Raw genomic sequence first — 19,125 nt, forward strand, 5'->3', positions numbered from 1 at the left:
GTTTTGGAAGTAACTACTTTTTCATTAGTTATATTCACCAATACTGATCATCACTTTATCTTCTCTGCACTGAATGAACAAAGAAAAAGACTCATTTTGCAGAATTTGCAGTCTATAATGTAATCCAGAAATACACATGCCTACCTGCCCTAGCAAAATTATCTCCAAACTTTTTTTCTTATTCCATATGGTCAGGTCTTACCTGATAAATATGATATGATATGATAAATAAACTTATCTGAAACAGAAAAAAGAATGAGAGCATGTGCTCAGTTTGAGATAATCTGCTGAAGCATTCTCTTCTTTAATCCTCAGCAATGTACAAAAGAAATATTGATGATTGCATACACCATGGGGCACCTTGTAGTGGCTGTCATTGCTGAAAAACTTCAAGCTGTGCAATTTTTAAGATTAAAAAAGATATCAGGAAGAAATGATAATCATTAGAAATGTGAAAGTTGAAACTGGCTTAATGAAATACAGGCAGAATAGAGGAAAGAGAGCATCAAGAGTGACTCACGTGAGTTAGAAGCATTGTAGATGACAGTGAAGGTTGTAGTGGGAAGTCACAGATGGACAGAACTGAAATAAGAGTGTGGCTGGAGTGGTAGAAAAATCAATGTTTCATATCTTTCACATTCTGCTGTATGCACAGAAGAAAGGCTTTATTTTAGTATTTTCCAGTCTCATATTTTTACACTTTTCTTCATTCTTGTTACAGAGCGAAAGTAGGAAAAGACTACATTAGCTGCTTTTGTTCACATGCATTTCTTGTGTTTCTATTCAGCTTTTATGTTTTATTTCATGCATTGTGTTTCGCACATGTTTATGCATTCATTTGTATCAAAATAGCACAGAAACAAACGAATATTGTAAAACCTTTTTTCCTCACAGCTGTGCAACCTTGACATTTTGCCTTTGCTTGTCACTGTTCCAATAATGCTGAACCAGACGGAGGTGAGTGAGTTCATCCTTTTGGGCCTCACCAATCTCAAGGAGTTGCAGCACTTTTTCTTCATCACCTTCCTGTTGCTTTACCTGACCAGTCTTCTGGGAAACAGTGCCATTGTGACCATGGTGATATTTGAGCCCCGTCTCCACACACCAATGTACTTCTTCCTGGGAAACCTCTCCTGCCTGGACATCATCTACTCTACGGTTACTGTTCCCAAGATGCTCATTGGCTTTCTCTTTGGGCATCAGCCCATCTCTTTTGGTGGGTGCTTGGCCCAGCTCCACTTCTTCCACTTCCTGGGCAGTACTGAGGCTATGCTCCTGGCCATCATGGCCTACGACCGCTATGTGGCCATTTGCAACCCATTGCGCTATACTCTGGTCATGAGCTCACGGAAATGTCTGTTGCTGGCTGTGGCCACCTGGGCCACTGGTTTTTTTCATGCCATGATGCACTCAATCATGACCTCTCAGCTGAGTTTCTGTGGCCACAACCACATCCACCACTTTTTCTGTGACATCAAACCACTTTTGAATTTGGCTTGCAGTAGCACCAGCCTCAACCTGACCCTCCTCAATGTTGTCACCACATCCATTGCTCTAGCCCCCTTCACTGTCATACTCCTCTCCTACCTTTACATTATCTTCTTCCTCTTCCTGAAAGTCCAGTCTAAGGGAGGAAGACGGAAGGCCTTCTCCACTTGTGCTTCCCACCTCACCGTTGTAGCCCTGCTGTACATACCAGTTTTCTTCAATTATGCACCTCCCTCCTCAGAAAGCTCCTCCAAAAGGGAAATGCAGGTGTCTCTCATGTACAGTGCTGTCACCCCAGCTCTGAATCCTCTAATCTACACTCTTAGGAACCAGGAAGTGAAATCTGTCCTGAAAAAAAAGTTAGGGAGAAAACTCTTCCTTGGAGGAAAGTGACTAAAAAAAGGACAAAACTCAGAATGTGTTTACTCCACCTCTGATATCTTCAAGGGAAAAGGGCAAGAGGACACTTTTTTGCAAGAGACTGAAAAATTACTGATTATCTCATGTAGTTTTAAATGTTTGGAAGTTAATTGCATAGATCTAAATTAGGGGAAACATTTAAGGGCTTGATGTTTCTTCTGTCATTTTAGATGTCTTATGGTATCCCATTTGGTCTCCAGCTGCCAATACAGCATGCATGTCTCTTGCAGGTCCCACGTCACAGCTGACAGCCCCATGCAGTTGTTCTGGATAATCTAAGGTGTTAAATGATGACTTGATAGCTATGGTTAGGCAGCTGAATGACCCAAAAGGAAAGCCTACACTTCAGGCATCTAAAGCCTAATCAGAAGAATCCTACCCAAGGATAAGATTTTTTGCTACCTTTTTTCAAAATTTAGCATTTAATTTTCAAACATCTATCCCATCTTTTGCATTTTTCTTCCTTCTCTGTGCTTGATCTCCAAGGCCTAGCTCTGCACTTCTCTGTGTGGAGGAGAACTCCACCCAGTTTCACGGGCTCCTCTTGCTAAGATTCCCAACCATCATGGAGTTGCAGCTATTGCGCTTCCCAGTATTCCTGTTGGCCTATGTTTTAACCGTTTTTGAGAACATGGTCATAATTGCTCGGAGCAGGACAAACTGTGAGCTCCACAAACCTATGTATTTTTTCCTTAGTCACCTCTCCTTCATTAAGGTCAGGTACATCTCAGTCACTGTCCCCAAACCCTTGGCAAACTTCATTGTTGACTACAGGGGTATTTCCTTTGTGGGATGCATGAGCCAGCTCTTTTTCTTCAGCTACCTTATGGGCACTGAATGTGACCTTCTCTCTGCTGTGGTGTACGATTGCCATGTGGCCATCTAACCATTGCATTACTCAGTCCTCATGACCTACCAAGTGTGCATATACCTGGAAGCTCTCTCCTGGTACAGTGAGTTCTCTGTTTGTTTGATCAAGATTTCCTTCATTTCTCAGCTGAAGTTTTGTGATCCCTGTGTGATCAACCACTTTTTCTGTGATATCAACCCCGTGCTGAACCTCCCCTGCACAGATATGTCACTGGCAGAGATGGTGGACTTTGTGATGGCCTTATTTATCCTGCTGGTTCCCCTCTCAATCCCTATTGTCTCCTACCTGTTAATTATCATGGCAGTCCGGCACATCCTCACCACTGAGGCTAAGAAGAAAGCATGTGTCTGTGGGAGAAGAGGTGCGAGAAGGGGGGCAATGAGGAGTGCCAGAGGGAGAGTGGCCAGGACAGTGGCAAGGAACATCAGGTGGGGTTGTTTTCCTCAGGACACCTGTGATTCTTTTTTCAAGCGCCTGGTGGAGATGTCAGCATTGCCTTGAGAGGTGGAAAATCAGCTGTCTTTTCAGAAACACTCTGCAAGAGAAACAAAGAGAGTGAAGGTCTAACCAGAGTAAACAAGAGCATGCATCAAAGGAAAATGACCTTTTAAGCCTGTGAACCACAGAGATGAAGGGAGGGGAGGCCCAACCTGAAATCCAAGCCTTGGCGAGCTTTTAATGAGAGGCCAGTTGGAATCCCTGTCTTTAAATCAGGCAAGTTCAAATACTGACCCCAGGGTGGATCCAAAGTCGGACAGCCCTATGTTGTGCTCTGGACACCATCAAATGCTGCTCAGCATGTGCTCTCCCAACACTCACAGAGAGCTGGGTAGCGAGGGAACACAGCTGAGCTCATGATGTAGGTGCACTTGTCCCTCTCCAGGCACAAGGGCAGGACCACGAGCATCAGACCCAGACTGCAACTTTTGTTCATCTGCACATGTAGGGTTGCCAAGTCTGGTAGTCCTGTTTTTTGAGGAGATTTGCTTAAAGCCCCACCCTCTGGAAATGAGGGGTTACAGATTCTGACAGTGTCTGCTTTGGGGTACTTTTCAGTGTCTGCTTTGGGGTGCTTTTATCTTCACAGCTGTAGGAAAAAAACTTTATTGGCATGATCCACATCCACCCTGAAAGCACATAGCTTAAGCACATAGCAGAACTTACAAAAGATAGCTCCATGTCTAGGTCTAGGTCTAGGTCTAGGTCTAGCTATTTTTCTGGTTTAAAAGCTTGTAGTTTTCTAATTCCTGTCTCATGGAGGTTTTTTCGGTTGGTTGGTTGGTTGGTTTTTTTTTTTGTTTTTTTTTTTGTTTTTGTTTTTTTTTTGGATAACTAAACCATGTGAGTCTAGTCTAGAGCAAAACACCATCCACTTTTTCTGCTTCCAGGTGACAGTGCCATATATTTGTTCCACTTAAAGCATCCAGATTGGTGGCATTTTGGGGTTGCACTCACAGTGCACGAGCATTAAGCATATACTCAGGTCATTGTGGGAGGATGGCTTCTCTTTTGAAACAGAGCCTCTGGGAGAGCCCTCAAAGCCAAGCTGTCGACCAAAGAGTCGGTATGGTATGACACTATAAACAGCCCGTAGAAAGTACATGCCTTTTACAGGTGCCTCCTGCCCATGCTGGGGCTCAGGTTTCAAGTGACGGAAGCCAAGAAGAGAAAGCCTCCACCCTGTTCCTCTCCAGCTCCCTCATGCCCCAGACACATAGTGCTGGGTTCAGAGGAGGGGCTGACAAGGAGCTGATCGTGTATACAGGTACGTGTGAGTCCACAGTGAAGGGGCTGAGGACAAGATCTTGCTGTGTGTATGGCTGTGCAACAAAATACGGCTAGTTTACCACAAAATTGGAGTGTGTCTGCGGTGGCTTTCTTCTTTGGGAAAGGTCTTAGTGCCAGGAGATTTAGGAGAGACATACCTTTGGGTGGAAAACCCTCACCACTTCTTCCATCCACTTCCTCTCCTCCCTGCGTGCAATCTGGGCTACAAATTTACCCAGCATGCCCCCCTCAGGGCCCTCCCCAGCTTTGCCTGGGACTTGCTTTTTCCGTTCTCCTCCTGAGCTGGGCGAGGCAGGGTAGTGGCCGGAGCAGAAATGACCCCGCTCTGTCCAACAGGAATACCTTTGAGGCTCGCTGACTGAGCTCGAATTGAGCTCTTCATACACCACCATGACATCCCTTACTTGCTGGGCAGCTTCTTCCTTTACAGGCCGGAGGCTCTCAAACGTATCCATGTTGGCAGGGAAGTCTGCAAAACTGGAGAATTCCTCAGCAGCCAGGTGGGAGGGGGAAAAGCCGGCATGCTGCTCCTCCTTGGCCTTTGCTGTGGTGGTCCTCTCAAATATGCTCCAGTAGGAAACATCTCTATAACACCATGACTCCTTTGAGTTCTGGCATCCACAATGGGCCAGCAGTGTAAACTGGGTGCTCTGGTTAGTAGGCTTTTGGGAGGACATGTCTCACCGCACAGGAGCAAAACAAAGCGTGTCATTCAGGAGGAGACTGGAAGGGCCAGAAAAAACATCACTTGGAGCCCCTGCAAAGTCAGTTGCTTATTGCAGCCCTCAGGGTGGACAAGCATTACGACTCCATTGTAAAGCCACTGCAGGAAATAAGCCTGCTCTGGCTGGGGAACGGACTACATCCACGGTATTGTAATCACTAAAACAAGGACACTTTGCACTCCCCTCTTGCCTTTCACTTGCAGCTATCTACCTTTTAGATGTATTAATGTACTGCACCACACAGGACAGACGAGTTGCTTAGACCCCCTTGTAAGACAGAGGAAATATGATCGGTCACAGGTTACAGGATGAGGAGCAGCCATCTCCACGCTTTATTTGCAAGATTGTCCTTTCCCCTTCCTGACTTCTGTGACTAGACTGACAGAAGCTACGCAAGGGATAGAGAGTCTTGGACTCCCTCGGCTAACTGGGAGCCCAAGTCCTGCATCGATGCACGTTTGTGTGGGAGAGGCAGTGCAAAAAGCAGAGTAGAATGGGCACGTAGCGCAGGGAGGTGGAGGAGTGGTGTGTGGTGTGTGCCTGTGAGAGGCTGAGGTATTTGGCATATGCCTCTCAGGATAAGGTGAGTGGGGAAGACTGGAAGAGATGCTGAGGACCCAAAACCATGGGTCTCTGGGCTCGGGAGGATTATCTGTACCTGACAACCCTGGCCCACACATGCCGAGATAGAATTGTGGTGTGGGAGGGAGAGTGGGGAAGCAGAGGGCCCGGGTTTGGGGAGCCACACAGTGGGCTACACTTATCTGGGTGCCTGCAAGTGGGGAACAACAATGAGAGATCATCTCTGTGGGGGCGACGATAGGGGGGTCATGGTCTTCAGTGCCAGGATTAGAAAAACAAGTCAGAAAGCTGCTTTAGCTTCAGGGTGTTTTCCCTGAGCAGCACTGCAGTTTCTCTGAGCCTGGGGCAGGAGGACACTGCGGTTTGGCAGGGACCTCACTGAGGCCAGGATTTATAACTAACATTCAAGCCCACCCCCTCCACCAGCCTAGAGATGCTGCTGGGCAAAGGCAAGAGGTGAAGCCACACAGCCAGATATGTGCCAGGTGTATCTTTAGCAAGGACCGTGATATTTCAAGCAGGAAAACCATTGCTGCAACAAGACGGAGCCTCAGGGAATGTGTCCCAGGGACATCGTGAATGTAACGTGACCCTCCAAGTGTAGGGAAAACGAGAAAATGCCCTCCAACCTCAAAGAGCTATGGGACATTTCCTACGATGAGACTTCCTCTTTCCAACCATCGGTCCTACTTATAGCTACCTCACACAGGCTGACGTTGTCAGGTAACACGGACTCGTTTCCCACGATTTCTTTCCAAACCAGGGGCTGGATCATGCAGTCTCTTTCAATCACAAGTCAGATAGGGTTTTCCCCAAATACGCCTTGCAGTCGTAAAAGGGAAGGCTGACTTGAAAGCCAGGGGAAGCTAGATGACTGAGCACGTCCAAAGCTGACCGTGTCCTCGAAGGGTTTCTACTGACTGTGACGTCAGAGACTGTCATGTCATAAACAGATTACAAATGAGAGAATAACTCTGCATTGCATCTTGTGCCATTCAGGACAACTCCTTGACTTCAACCCCAGAAACAACAGCCATGAGCAAAACCAACTTTGTAACAGATGTCACTGCAGCTGCTGAATGTATTGGTTCAGGGAGCTCCACCCAAATCTGGCAATGCCCTGTGCTTACAGGTAGACTCGCTGCGATGGGAGAGGGGAGGTTTTTCCCTCCTCAGTTTCCGGCAGAGAGAGGTAAGCTCAGGACAGAGGGCAATGCTTTTCCGTGCAGAGCGGGCAGCTAACGGAAGCTGGAGGAGAAAGAAGCACCACAAGTCTCCAGCTATGCTGCACAATGTCTTTAATGAGAAGGAAGGAAAAAATTGTAGTGAAGCAGTACAGAGAGCAAGACACACGTTTCCAGGGTTCAGTGAGACACAAAGAAGTGCCCATTTCCACAGGACAAGTGGCATGCAAAGCGCTTGCCTCTTCCCATTCCAAATCTGCATTGTGGCAATCACATCCCCCCCAAGAGCAATTCCTAACCCTGATACCCTCCCCCCGGCGTGCAGGCTCTGTAGGACAGCTTTTGACACCGTCTCCCGTAATGTCCTCATCAACAAGCTGATGAAGTGCTGGTAGATTAGAGGACAGTGAGCTGGACTGAAAACTGGCTGACCTGCCAATCTCAGATGGTTTTGATCAGCGGCATAAAGCCCAGCTGGAGGCCAGTCACTAGTCGTGTACCCTAGGGGTGGATACTGGGTCCAGTGCTGTTTAGCCTGCTGGCTGCACTCTTGCCAATGCAGCCCAGGACGCAGCTGGCCTTCCTCGCAGAAGGGCACACGGCTGACTCACATCTGGCTTCTTGTTTGCAGATGATACAAAACTGGGATTTGGGGTAGCAACAGCATTGCAGTGCTAAAAGCCCTGCCCCTCCTCCCCCCCTTTTTTTGCCCTTCATGTCCCTTGCCAGTCCCAACACGAGTCCAGCTTTGCCTTTCCGAACACCATTGCAGCGTGCCCTGGCAACGTGGCTCTGGTCCTGCTTTCTCGCCTATCCCTGTTTTCACCTCCTGCGTCCTTCCTGCCTGCTTTGGAGCTCCCTCACGAGTTCCCCTTTTAGCCAAGCCTGTCACCTGGAACCTCTGCTCTTTTCCCTGGATATCAGGGTGGACTGTGCTCGTGCTTGGGGGAGGTGGTCCTTAAAGACCTGCCAGCTCTCCCCAGGTCCTTGGCCTGTCAGAGCTGCTTCCCATGAGGCCCCACCCACCCATTCCCTGAATATGCTGGCATCAGCTCTCCTGAAGCCCGGGCTCTGTACTCTCTCACTGGCCTTCCACTCTCTCGTCTCCACAAGCAGACAATTTCATGGTTGCTCCAGCCAAGGCTGCCATTGATTATTATGCCCCCAGCCAAGCCTTCCTGGTTCACGAGGAGCAGAACCAGCCTTGGCCCTCCTTGCCACATCCAGAGGATGTGCTAAGAAGCTATCCCCAACTCCACAAGCCCCCAGGGTTACTTGAGTCCCAACATGTTGCTCTCCTGGCAGAGGCTGGAGAGCGGAAAATCCCCATTATAAGAACTGACTGCAACCCGGAAACCACCTTGAGCTTTTACAGAAGATTTTGCCCCTTTCTCATCATGAGTGGGTGGACCGTAACGAGCTCCCACCACAGCATGACTTCCTGCTGCACCAAGCAGGAGGGAGACAAGGGGTGCCAGGGCAGAAACACAGGAGGGCCACTGCTCTTGAGACACCGATGCCTAGAAGAACAGGGCCCTGCCTGTGTCAGCCACAGAGGCCCCCAGGGCCAGCCCGGTGCCCAGGGAGCTGGCCGCCGGTGCCAGGCGAGGATGGAGGCTGGGTGCTGCTGCAGCACAACAGCCCTTCCTGGGGAGAGAAATACAGACTTGAGAGTCTCTGGGGGCCCTCCTCCCCTTTCTGTAGGGGAGCACCATAAGGACATGTGAAATGTAAAGTATGCATGGGATGTGAGGTCCTGCAGATGCCTGCAGCGTAAGGACATTGCTGTCATGGGAAAGAGCAACTTTGTATGGGACTTTGGAGGGGGCATGTGGGATAATGTTAAACTTCCTCTGGGCTGTTTTGACGGGATTGTGGGGGTGCGCATGCAAAACTTCTAATGGGATAGTTCAGGGAAGGCCCAAAGATGGGGAAAGGGAGGGATGGAGGTGGACTGGGGTGGGGCAAACCTGGGAAACTGACCCTGCTGGTCAGTACGCTTGCCTGGACAACTCCAGTGCCTAATCACTGCAGCATCGCCTATCTTTTTGTTAAACTCCACTTGGAATTCTCTCCTGTCTGACCTTGCTCTCTGTTCTCTGTGTGTGTGTGTCTGTGTATGTGTGGGTATATCGTATTGTCCAGGAAACCTCAGGCTGGACTGGCTGATGACTAGGGGGGGATCAGCATCAGGGAAGACTTAGCGTCAGAGAAAGAGACTAGATGAACAGAGAGAGTCAAAACCTGACAGGACACGGTCAAACGCAGTCAGACCTGCTTTGGCTGACAGTGCTCTGAGTGGGGGGGTTGGACTAGATGATCTCCAGAGGTCCCTTCCAACCTCAATGGTTCTGTGATACCGTGCTCCTGTGACTTGCCTTTGCCTTTGCTGAACTGCAGGCGGTTCCTGTCGGCCCCTTTCTCCCGCCTGCCAAGGCTCTCCTAATACCAGTGCTGCCCTCCAGTTTCTCAGCTGCATTGCCCCAGACTCGTCTCTCCAACAAATGTGCTGAAAGTTCCCTCCATCCCACTGTCCAGGTCACCCCTTAAGACATTAAAGCCCGTTGGCACCCAGAGTGATTCCTCAAGGGATGTCACTGGGAAACAGCCACCAGCTGGCCTTTGTATCACTGAGCACAAGCCTTTGAGACCAACAGCCTGGTTCATTTTCCACCTGTGTTGGCAGCCAGGTCTCCTCTCCATTAGTCACTGAGCTTTCTTTAAGTATACTATGAGAGACCATGCCAAAGGCCTTGCTGCAGTCAGGGGTAACAAGGGTAGCAACAGCGTTGCAGCAGTAAAAGCTCTCCTTCTTGCTCTTGATGTCCCTTGCCAGTCCCAACACAAGTCAAGCTTTGCCTTTCCTAAGACCATCGTGACATGCCCTGGCAATGCGGCTTTGTTCCTGCCATTGGTTATTAAGTCTCCGGCCAAGTTTTCCCTGTTCATGAGGAGCAGGTCCAGCCTTGGCCTTCTATGTCACATCTCGGGGATGTGATAAGAAATCAACCCCTGGCTTCCTCAGCTGGTCAGAGCAAGAGACTGGATAAGCAGGGCCCACGGCCCAGGCAGGGACTCTGGTCAGACCTATGGTGTGGGCTACAGATTGAGAGTCCTGTGGGTGTGCGTGTGTATGTGCATCAAGAGAGGAGGGGGTGCCTCTGTGTTCACGGTGGAACTCCATTCCTGACCTGCCCACGAGGAAGAAAAGGATTGGGTCACGTGGTGGTGATGCCAGGGTGAGTGCCGCTGATATTTCTACAGGTGCTTGTGGCCAGGTCATGGGTGTTTGTTCTCTGTGTGTGTGTGTGTGTGTGCGCGCGCGCACGTATGCGTACTTTGCGCCCATTGCGAAAGCTTGCTCAGCCTTGCCCCTGGCTGGACCTACAAATGGGAGCAGCAGCAAAGAGGCTAGGAAGGAGAAATCCCCCAGGTCTTCCAAGCCACTGGATTTGTCTTCGCTGAACAAGCGCCAGCCTTCACCTCCTCTCCACCTGCAGAGTGGTGAAGGTCCCCGCTTGCCACCAGGAAGCTGGGGGTTTAGCTCCCTGAAGGGAAGGAAGAACCAGCTTTGTCCCCAGGACACCCACACTCCTGTGGGGGGACCTCTCTGTGTTCCTCTCTGCCTGGTGATCCACAGCCTTCTCTGCTCCTCAGGTGCACTTTGGGAGGTCTGGATGCTAAGAAAGCAAAGGAGAAGGTGAGAGAAGATGCTAAGAAAGCAAAAGAGAGGGCAGGAGCAGCACAGGCAAGGGGCTGAGGAGCAGGACAGCTGCCACCAGCCCTGGCCAGAGACCTGGAGCACAGCATAGCGGGGAGTGCTGGTGGAAATGTGCAAGGTGAGAGGCCTCAGCTGGGAGGGGACTGGGAAAAAAGGGCCTTAGCAGAGGATGGTGTCGATCCATCGACCTCTGGGCACGCTTCCGCTGCGCCACTCTGCTCCCCCCAGGAGCTCTCTGGAGGGCTTGCAGAGCCCTCCCTGCCGCTCCTGCACACTGACAGCACCAGCACTTGGGCTCAGCTCCGTTCCTCCTGCCTGGGCCTGGGCCCATGGAGGAAAAATGTCTCCCCGGGAAGTCCAAAGGCTGCGTGCCTGGGCTGAGGCCCCCTTGGTTTGCCCTTCTGACACCATCTCCTGCCCATCACACACAGCAGGGAAAGGTGGGGTGTTTGTTTTTGCCCCACCGAGCTGCCTCTGCAGGGAAGGACAGAAACCCCAGAGTGAGGGGGGAGCCTGCCTGCCTGTGTTGTGCTCAGGGCAGCTGCTTCCAAATGAGTGCCTGCTGCAATCAGGGCCAGGAAAAGGCTTTTACCCCGCCCCCCCCCCCCGGAGTCAGGTGCATCTCCTGCATAGAACTTACTTTCCCCAAGGCAGGGAAGGGTTGCTGAAGCCAGGCCTGTCTCTCCCGGGCTCTGTGAGGTGCTCCAACCTGCCTGTGCATGCCAGGAGGCTGCAGCAAGCGAACTTGCTCCCCCAGGGAACATGAACTTGTTGGTGGAAACTGGGCTGCTTTTTAGCAGAAACTTCATACGGAAGAGCCTCTGCAGGCGCCTGGAAGAAGAAAAGCATACGTGCGTTGGCCGGGAATCGAACCCGGGTCAACTGCTTGGAAGGCAGCTATGCTCACCACTATACCACCAACGCATGTAAGTATAGGCCTCCTGCCTGCTCCTCCCACTTCACAGATTGGCTGTGCTGCCTCTTTCCAGCCCCTGCACATATACTCTCCTCTCTCACAGTCTCTTCTGCCTCTTCCTCATCCTTTCAAAACCCTCAACACCACCTGCGCTTGGGTTCTCTGCTTTCTCTCTCTCCTTCAGGACCTGACACATTTGCACGCTGCCATCACTGGATGCCCCCGCACAGATCCCTTCGCTTGGAAGGCAGCTATGCTCACCACTATACCACCAACGCATGTAAGTATAGGCCTCCTGCCTGCTCCTCCCACTTCACAGATTGGCTGTGCTGCCTCTTTCCAGCCCCTGCACACATACTCTCCTCTCTCACAGTCTCTTCTGCCTCTTCCTCATCCTTTCAAAACCCTCAACACCACCTGCGCTTGGGTTCTCTGCTTTCTCTCTCTCCTTCAGGACCTGACACATTTGCACGTTGCCATCACTGGATGCCCCCGCACAGATCCCTTCGCTTGGAAGGCAGCTATGCTCACCACTATACCACCAACGCATGTAAGTATAGGCCTCCTGCCTGCTCCTCCCACTTCACAGATTGGCTGTGCTGCCTCTTTCCAGCCCCTGCACATATACTCTCCTCTCTCACAGTCTCTTCTGCCTCTTCCTCATCCTTTCAAAACCCTCAACACCACCTGCGCTTGGGTTCTCTGCTTTCTCTCTCTCCTTCAGGACCTGACACATTTGCACGCTGCCATCACTGGATGCCCCCGCACAGATCCCTTCCCTTCCTCCCCTCCAGCCACAGAGATACCAGAGGGAGAGTCAAACCATCCTGTGGCGTCACTATGTCCCAGATGCCACCCTGGTGCAGGCGCTGCCGAGGGGGCATACCCATCACCTGGAAGGACTCAGGGAATGGCTCTGTCCTTGCAAACTGCTGTGTGATCATCAAACACAGGAGATGCAGTGGTTTTCTACAAACCGGTGCTGGAGGGAGTGAAGGGGAGCTAAGGGGAGGTGAGAAGAAAGGCGAGGTGGGGAGGAATTCGGTGATTTTAGGGAGGAAATGGTGCAGGCTAGAACAATGATTCCCAGGCACTTTCCTGGCAGTCCCCCCTTTGCCAGGGCCCTGGACTTCTCTCCCTTGACAAAGCTCTGCTTTAGATGGGCCTTCCAGGCCCGCCAGCCTTGGAGGAGTGTCAGGGCTCCCTGGCCTTGCTGGTGAGCTGACTTGAGGGAGGGCTCAGGGCGTGCTGTCCCCACAGCTGTGTTCAACACAGTGGCCATGCAGTCTGGCCTTGGGTCCAGAGGTGTGCCCCTCCCCTTGGAGCCTGTAGTCTTCCTGGGTGGGAAGGAAACCCAGGCCTCCGTGCATGTAGTGGGGCAAAAACGAGAGGATCGCAGAGCTGAGCACTGCTTCCTCTCAGGCTTGTGAAAGGGGAAGGAAAAATATCACTGTGGATGCCCCTTCCTGCATTGCGGAGGTGAGCAGTTGTATGGGAGAAAGCAGCCTTACCTGTCAGGCAGTGGAGGAATGGGTGAAGGCGTGACACTTTGAGAGCAGTGGTGCAGAGGGCACAGTGAGCTTAAACCTAGCCAGAAAAATGGGCTTGTTTCCCTCCCTCCCCACTTACAGCTTACACCAGGCAGCTTTGGGTTATTGCAGGTGGAGAAAACAAACGCTGCACAGTCCCTTGTGGTGGAGAGACTCCGTGGGGGTGCTCTAGCTCCATTTCAGTTAGTGAGAGACAAAATTAGGTCTTTCACGTCACTCTTAGGCCCTTGTTACTCTGACGTGTTGATCCATCTAAATACTGCACAGTGAATCCATGGTTTTCACAAGCTGAGACTGAGAATAGGCTTGACAGTGTTCGGCCTCCTTACCGAACAGCTGTGACCCAGATGTGGGGTCGCTGTGGCTTTACAGTCAACTGCTAACAGTTCTAGGGTCAATACTATGCACTAGCGGGGCTCTGGGACCGGGACCAACCGACAAGGGCCCTGCCATTCCCTGCGCTGTGCTCACCTGCATCTCCCAGCTCATCCTCCCTTGCAGTGCAGCCTTGCTTTTGCTGACCCTGACAGCCCAGCAGCTGCCCCTAACACTGCACCAGGGCCACGGAAATGACAGAAATGCCTCCTATGCATCCCTGGAGCCATACATTGGATTTCAAGCAAGATCAGCCTCTTGACTTGGGTTGTGGTCACCATCCAGACAAAACCGTGCACAGGCAGACCTCTACAGTGGCTCATTCTCGGACATCAAACTTTCTCTTTCCCCCCACTCGTCTACGTCCCTCCGGTTCCCTTCACCCCACCATTTGCCCTTCCACGTAGCTCACCCCTCCTAACGCCTCCCCTGAGTTCTTTCTCCAGCTCTCTAGAGCCGGAGGGCAGCCACGCCAGCAGACAGTGCCGTTTGTGTGTCTCCTGTTTCCACTGTCTCAAAACTTCAAGACCGGGGTCCTTGGATTCCTTGCAGTCTTTCCTCTTCAGCTCCTGCTCTTGGGCTCTCTGCTTTCTCTTCCGTCTTAAGAGACCTGATACATGGAGCTCCCTTCCCTTCCTCCCCTCCAGCCACAGAGATGCCAGAGGGAGAGTCAAATGCTGCTCCGGCATCAGCATATCCCAGATGCCACCCTGACAACCAGGCGCTGGGAGCTGCAGCCGTAGCCCTGGGGTTACGCCTCTGAAACCCTGGATGCAGGCACTTCTCCTTCGCAGCGCAGGTCCCAACCCTAGTGCTTAGAGCCCCCAGGCCTCAGAGGCAGGCAGGGAGGAAAGACTCCTCACCCTGGGGAGGCAGCTGGAACTCCGGGACTTCCCCAGCAGTGCTTCCTCCGCGGGGCTGGGCATCTGGTGGCGCCTCTTGTCCAGTCCACCTCACTGCACAGCAGGGACTGGGAGGTAAATGAGACACCTCCCTCAGAGTCCCAGGTGTGGTGAATGCGCTCTGAATGTGCTCATCTGTTTGTGGGTGCCCAGCTGTGGTGTGTCCCAAGGATGGAAAGGAAAACCCCAACACAGTCTGGCCCTGAAACTCGCAGCAAGCTGGATGACGTTGCACAGGGCACGTGATCACTGCTGCCAAGAGGTTTGGGGCGGGTAGCTGCGGCTGAGCGAGGAAGGCAATGGATGTGAAGTCCAGGGGAGTTTCCCCACACAGGTTGGAATCCTGCCAGCTACAGGGCACCGTCCTCTTCTGGGCTGCCTGGAGCGACGAAGCTCCAGCCCTGGACAAAGCCCCGCAGCCGCAGTCCCTCCAGCTGCACAGCATGCCCAGTGCACCCCCCATCCCTCTAGTCATCCTCAGCTTCCCCCAGCATCGCCAGGGTGTGTGGGAACCACCTTTCTCCTTTCCCAGCTGCACAGGCTCACAGCTTTCCTGACAGAGGACTGCTCACCTATGGGGAGGGGTGGATTTTCTTCAAAGGGGCATGTTTTCCCACGCGGCCCGAGCCGAGATGTGTGTGCTTCTGTGACGGGAAGGGAGGCCCCCCACGTGGAAACGTCTGCAAGTTTTTGCAGCAGCAGGAGAAGAGACGGGGGAAGGGAAAGACCCTATCCAAATGCCGCTTCCTGTTCTTTTTCCTTCTGCTACATCTTCCTCACCTTTCGGACTCCTGGGATAGTCCTGAAAGCTCAGAGAGGGTCAGATGGTGCCTGGGAGGAGCAGGAGGAGGCAGGCGTAGGTCTGCATGTGTTGGTGGTATAGTGGTGAGCATAGCTGCCTTCCAAGCAGTTGACCCGGGTTCGATTCCCGGCCAACGCACGCACGCGCCCTTTTCTTCTTCCAGGCGCCTGCTGCAGAGGCACTTCCACCTCCTGCTAGAAAAGAGTCCAGCTTTCACCAACAAGTTCATGTTCCCTGGGGGAGCCACTCCCCTTAGTGCATGCACAGGCAGGATGGGGCACCCCCCCAGAGCCCAGGAGAGACAGGCCTGGCTTCAGCAATGCCTGCCTTGGTGAAAGTGCATGCCAGGGACTGGAGTCAAGCAGAGATGGGCTGCTTGGCAGGCGGCTGTGCTCATCACAGTGAAAGAAGTGCTTGCAGGCACATGCCTCTGCCCCACTTCTCCCAGCGCCCACGTCAGTCCTGCCTCCCCCTCCCTGCACACAGCCTCTGGCCGCTCCTCCACGTTTCACACCCCAAGCATCTCTGCCTGCTCCCAGGCCTGTAAGAGCGGAAATACCCCAGCGCCGCTGCTGCTTCCCACATGAACGCACCCACCCAGGCACTTCTGTAGAGACATTCTCCCGGCTGCACTGGCTGTACCGGGATCCGTGCCTGTGCTGAGCGAGCCAAGAACACTGCAGCCCACCCATGGCTTCCATATCATGGACACACAGCCCTGTCAGAGATCACCCTCAGGGCTGGTGTGAGCAGAGCAGCACAGAGGGAAGGCACGGTCCCCACAGCCCTGGGCGGAGAGGCACCAGCCTCTGCTCTGCCCCTGTCCTCCCTCCCCAGACACCCAAGGCCTTGGCTTCTCTTGGCAGAGTCTCTCCATGGGCCGTCTCCTCACCCATGGATGGGTCTCGCCCGTCTCTTTGTCTGTGGGGCTCCACACTTTCTCTCCCAGGGCCCCCAGGTGAGGGTGCTGAAGAGAACTGCTGATATGGCACCAGGACTGCTTGGGGCAGCTACGGGCTCCCAGCTGAGACCAGTGCTGACTGCCTGCTGAGGAGGGACTCCACGCTGACGGCCTCTCTGCACTGCTGACACGTGGGCCAGAGGAGAGGGATTTCCTGCCTGGCCCAGAGCTCAACCTGCTGCTGTTGGACGTTGTACCTGGCAAGCAGAAGATTAATGCCCTGGAAGGTTAAAGATGAAGATTGAAAATAACACCTCAGAAAATTGCTGTGAGGAGTACAGTGTGTGTGTGCGCATGTGTGTGTGCGTGCGTGTGTGTGTGTGTGTGTGCGTGGGTGGGTGGGGGCGGGGGGGATGAGTGGGCTTGGCAGTGTTCCTTTAGAGTGCAAGAAGGGAGAGGTGCCCACAGGCTCAATTTGCACTCCAAGCTGTGCGGGGAGGGGATGTTCACATGGAAAAACCCCAGAGCCAGGCGTGGGGCTGCCCACGGTGCCTGATCTACACTCCCAGCCCTAACACACTGCCTCTGCCCACCCAGAGCATCCAGGGGGCTGGGCCATTTCTGAGGCAGGAAAAGGTGGCCCTGAGAGGCCCCACAGGGGCAGCGCTGTGGCGCCAGTGGGGAGGACATCTGGCTGCTCCCCAAAGGCTGGTGGCCTGAGCCCACCCCAGGACGCCGTGCCACGAGCAGCGGAGCTGGGGAAGTGGTGCTTCCCGACTCGCCAGGTTCTGCCCAGCTTGTGCTTCCCCAGCCACCAGCCAGGCCAGCTTTGGAGGTGGGCAGGAACAGGAGAGCAGGGGCAGAACTGGGGCCAGCAGGAAGGCCATGGGGCAGGAAACATCAGGAACCACCCCCTCCTGTCTGCTGGGGAGAGGCAGCCAGAGACAGGCTCCAGAGGGGACAGCCTTCAGAGCAGGAGCTGCCTTGCGGATGGCAAGGCCACCGCTGGAACGGAGCTGTCCCCTGGTCTTCTGGGGTTTGCATCTGCCCAAGGAGGGACTGGCAGCCTCCCTGCCCAAAGAAAGACTGTCTCCTATGCACAGAGCCAGGCTCACCAAATGGCACAAGGACCTGTACATGGGTGCCCAAGCAGGCACATGCATGGAGAGAGAAAGAGGCGGTGGCAGTGCCTGAAGCCATTGGGTGTAGCGGGGCTTGCAGGCAAGAAATCAAAGGTGCCAAAGCGTGCTGCTGGGACCTGCAGACCCACGAGTTTCTTCTGGCGTCCTCGTTGGTTTACGACAGTGTCAGAGCCCTGAGGAGCCAAGAGCAGGTGACTGTGGGCATCTTGAACCGCCTGCCCCGCGAGTTCCTTTGGTTCTGCCATTGAAGAATTCCCTTTTGCATTCTCACAGCCGGAAGAAGTTTCCTGACCATGTGCCTTGGGCCCCTCTGCTCCCTGCTCTGAAATGCCTCCAGCTCCTGCTGTTGCCTCCAAAGAGCCCAGCGCCACAAGGGGAGAGGTCCTGCCAGCAGCCAGCTCTCTGTGCCCCACGCACAGGAGGAGCCTGAATCCATCCCCCCCCCCCTCCCCGGCTCAGGCAGGCTCTAGGGAGAAGAGCGGAGGCTGGCTAAGAGGTCAGGATGGCCGAGCGGTCTAAGGTGCTGCGTTCAGGTTGCAGTCTCCGTGGGAGGCGTGGGTTCAAGTCCCACTCCTGACAGACTTCTGCCTGCCAGTCTTTTCCTTCCCCAGACTGGGAAGTGTGGAGACTTTCCTCCCAGAAATCCTTCTCCGCGCATGCTGTGCTCTCCAGTCTGCGCCGCTCAGAGAAGCCCATGGCTTGTGGTGAAGGAGCGAGGGGAGTCCCTCGGGTCGGATCAGCTCCCTGAACGGGCTCTGGGGTCGATAGGATTTGCACCTCTGCTGTCCCCAAAGAGGTCAGGGCCTCGGGGCTGGCACCCATTTCAACTCCTGCCTAGCTACTGGCTCTCATCCTCCCACCTTCTCGTAGGTACTCAACGGCTGCAATTAGATCCCCCCAAAACCTTCCCATCTGGGTCCCACCTAAACAAGGGCAGTTCCCTCAGCTTCCGCTCACAGGGCCAGTGCCTCCCGCGCCGGTGGCAGGCCCCACCCTGGCAGGCTGCACTGCCAGCTGCTCACAAGGACCCCCAAGGGCCTGTCCAGCAGAGCAGCTCCCCACCCAGTCAGTCCCCAGTGCAGGGCAATTGGTCCATGCAGGCGCTGGACTTTGCGTTCCTCCTTCTGGAGGTCCACCCCCCTCAGACCATGACGTCCCAACTTGGATGCAAAGATGCTGTGGCAGACCATGTCCAAAACCTTGTTAAAGACAAGGGAGACAACATCGCCTGTTGTCCCTCCATCCATGGATGGATATAGTGAAGAGGACTTGCTCCACGGCCTTCCAAGGGACTGACGTGAGGCTGAGTGGCCTGGGGTTCCCCAGATAGTCTTTCTTCCCCTGTTTGGAGACTGGTGCAGCACTTGTCTTTCTCCAGGCATCAGGGACTTCCCCTGCTCTCTGCTCCCCAATCTGCAGAGCCCCCAAGATGTCTCTTTCTGTCTTGAAGGTACAAGCCAGCTTTAGGGTCTCAGCTCAAATGTTGTCTTTGTGTGTGTGTGTGTGTGTGTGTGTGTGTGTGTGTGTGGACTTATTCACAGGAGAAAGAGCTGTGGTGGGAAAGTTTCCTGCTCATGTGACAATCCCACCTCACTGCCTGCCCTGGGGGAAAAGAGCTTTCCTGTTAAACGGTTGCAGAGTGGAAGGGAAGTGTCCAGATGGTGCGTATGGTGACAGCCCAAGAAGGATGACTTCTCTTTCTCATTCTAGCTGGGTTGTTTCAGAAGTGTGTTAACACCCCGCTCTTCCAGTTTGATC

General features: G+C 53.3%; 1 protein-coding gene, 3 non-coding genes and 1 pseudogene across 4 annotated transcripts; 4 read left to right on the plus strand and 1 right to left on the minus strand.

Annotated features, from left to right (window-relative positions):
* Positions 1-939: 939 nt before the first annotated feature.
* LOC135329397 (olfactory receptor 12D1-like) lies at positions 940-1,881 on the plus strand. Its single transcript, XM_064517713.1, has one exon. It carries the CDS (start codon positions 940-942, stop codon positions 1,879-1,881), a length of 942 nt encoding a protein of 313 aa, XP_064373783.1.
* Positions 1,882-2,121: 240 nt separating this feature from the next.
* On the plus strand, positions 2,122-3,280 carry LOC135329401 (olfactory receptor 6B1-like; annotated as a pseudogene).
* An 8,351-nt stretch (positions 3,281-11,631) lies between these two features.
* Positions 11,632-11,703, minus strand: TRNAG-UCC (transfer RNA glycine (anticodon UCC)). Its single transcript has one exon. It is a non-coding gene; the product is annotated as a tRNA-Gly (tRNA).
* A 3,687-nt stretch (positions 11,704-15,390) lies between these two features.
* On the plus strand, positions 15,391-15,462 carry TRNAG-UCC (transfer RNA glycine (anticodon UCC)). The gene has a single exon. It is a non-coding gene; the product is annotated as a tRNA-Gly (tRNA).
* A 2,401-nt stretch (positions 15,463-17,863) lies between these two features.
* TRNAL-CAG (transfer RNA leucine (anticodon CAG)) lies at positions 17,864-17,946 on the plus strand. Its single transcript has one exon. It is a non-coding gene; the product is annotated as a tRNA-Leu (tRNA).
* The last annotated feature ends 1,179 nt before the right edge of the window (positions 17,947-19,125 follow it).

Source organism: Dromaius novaehollandiae, chromosome 10, assembly GCF_036370855.1.
Source record: "Dromaius novaehollandiae isolate bDroNov1 chromosome 10, bDroNov1.hap1, whole genome shotgun sequence".
In the NCBI taxonomy this organism is placed as follows: Eukaryota; Metazoa; Chordata; class Aves; order Casuariiformes; family Dromaiidae; genus Dromaius; species Dromaius novaehollandiae.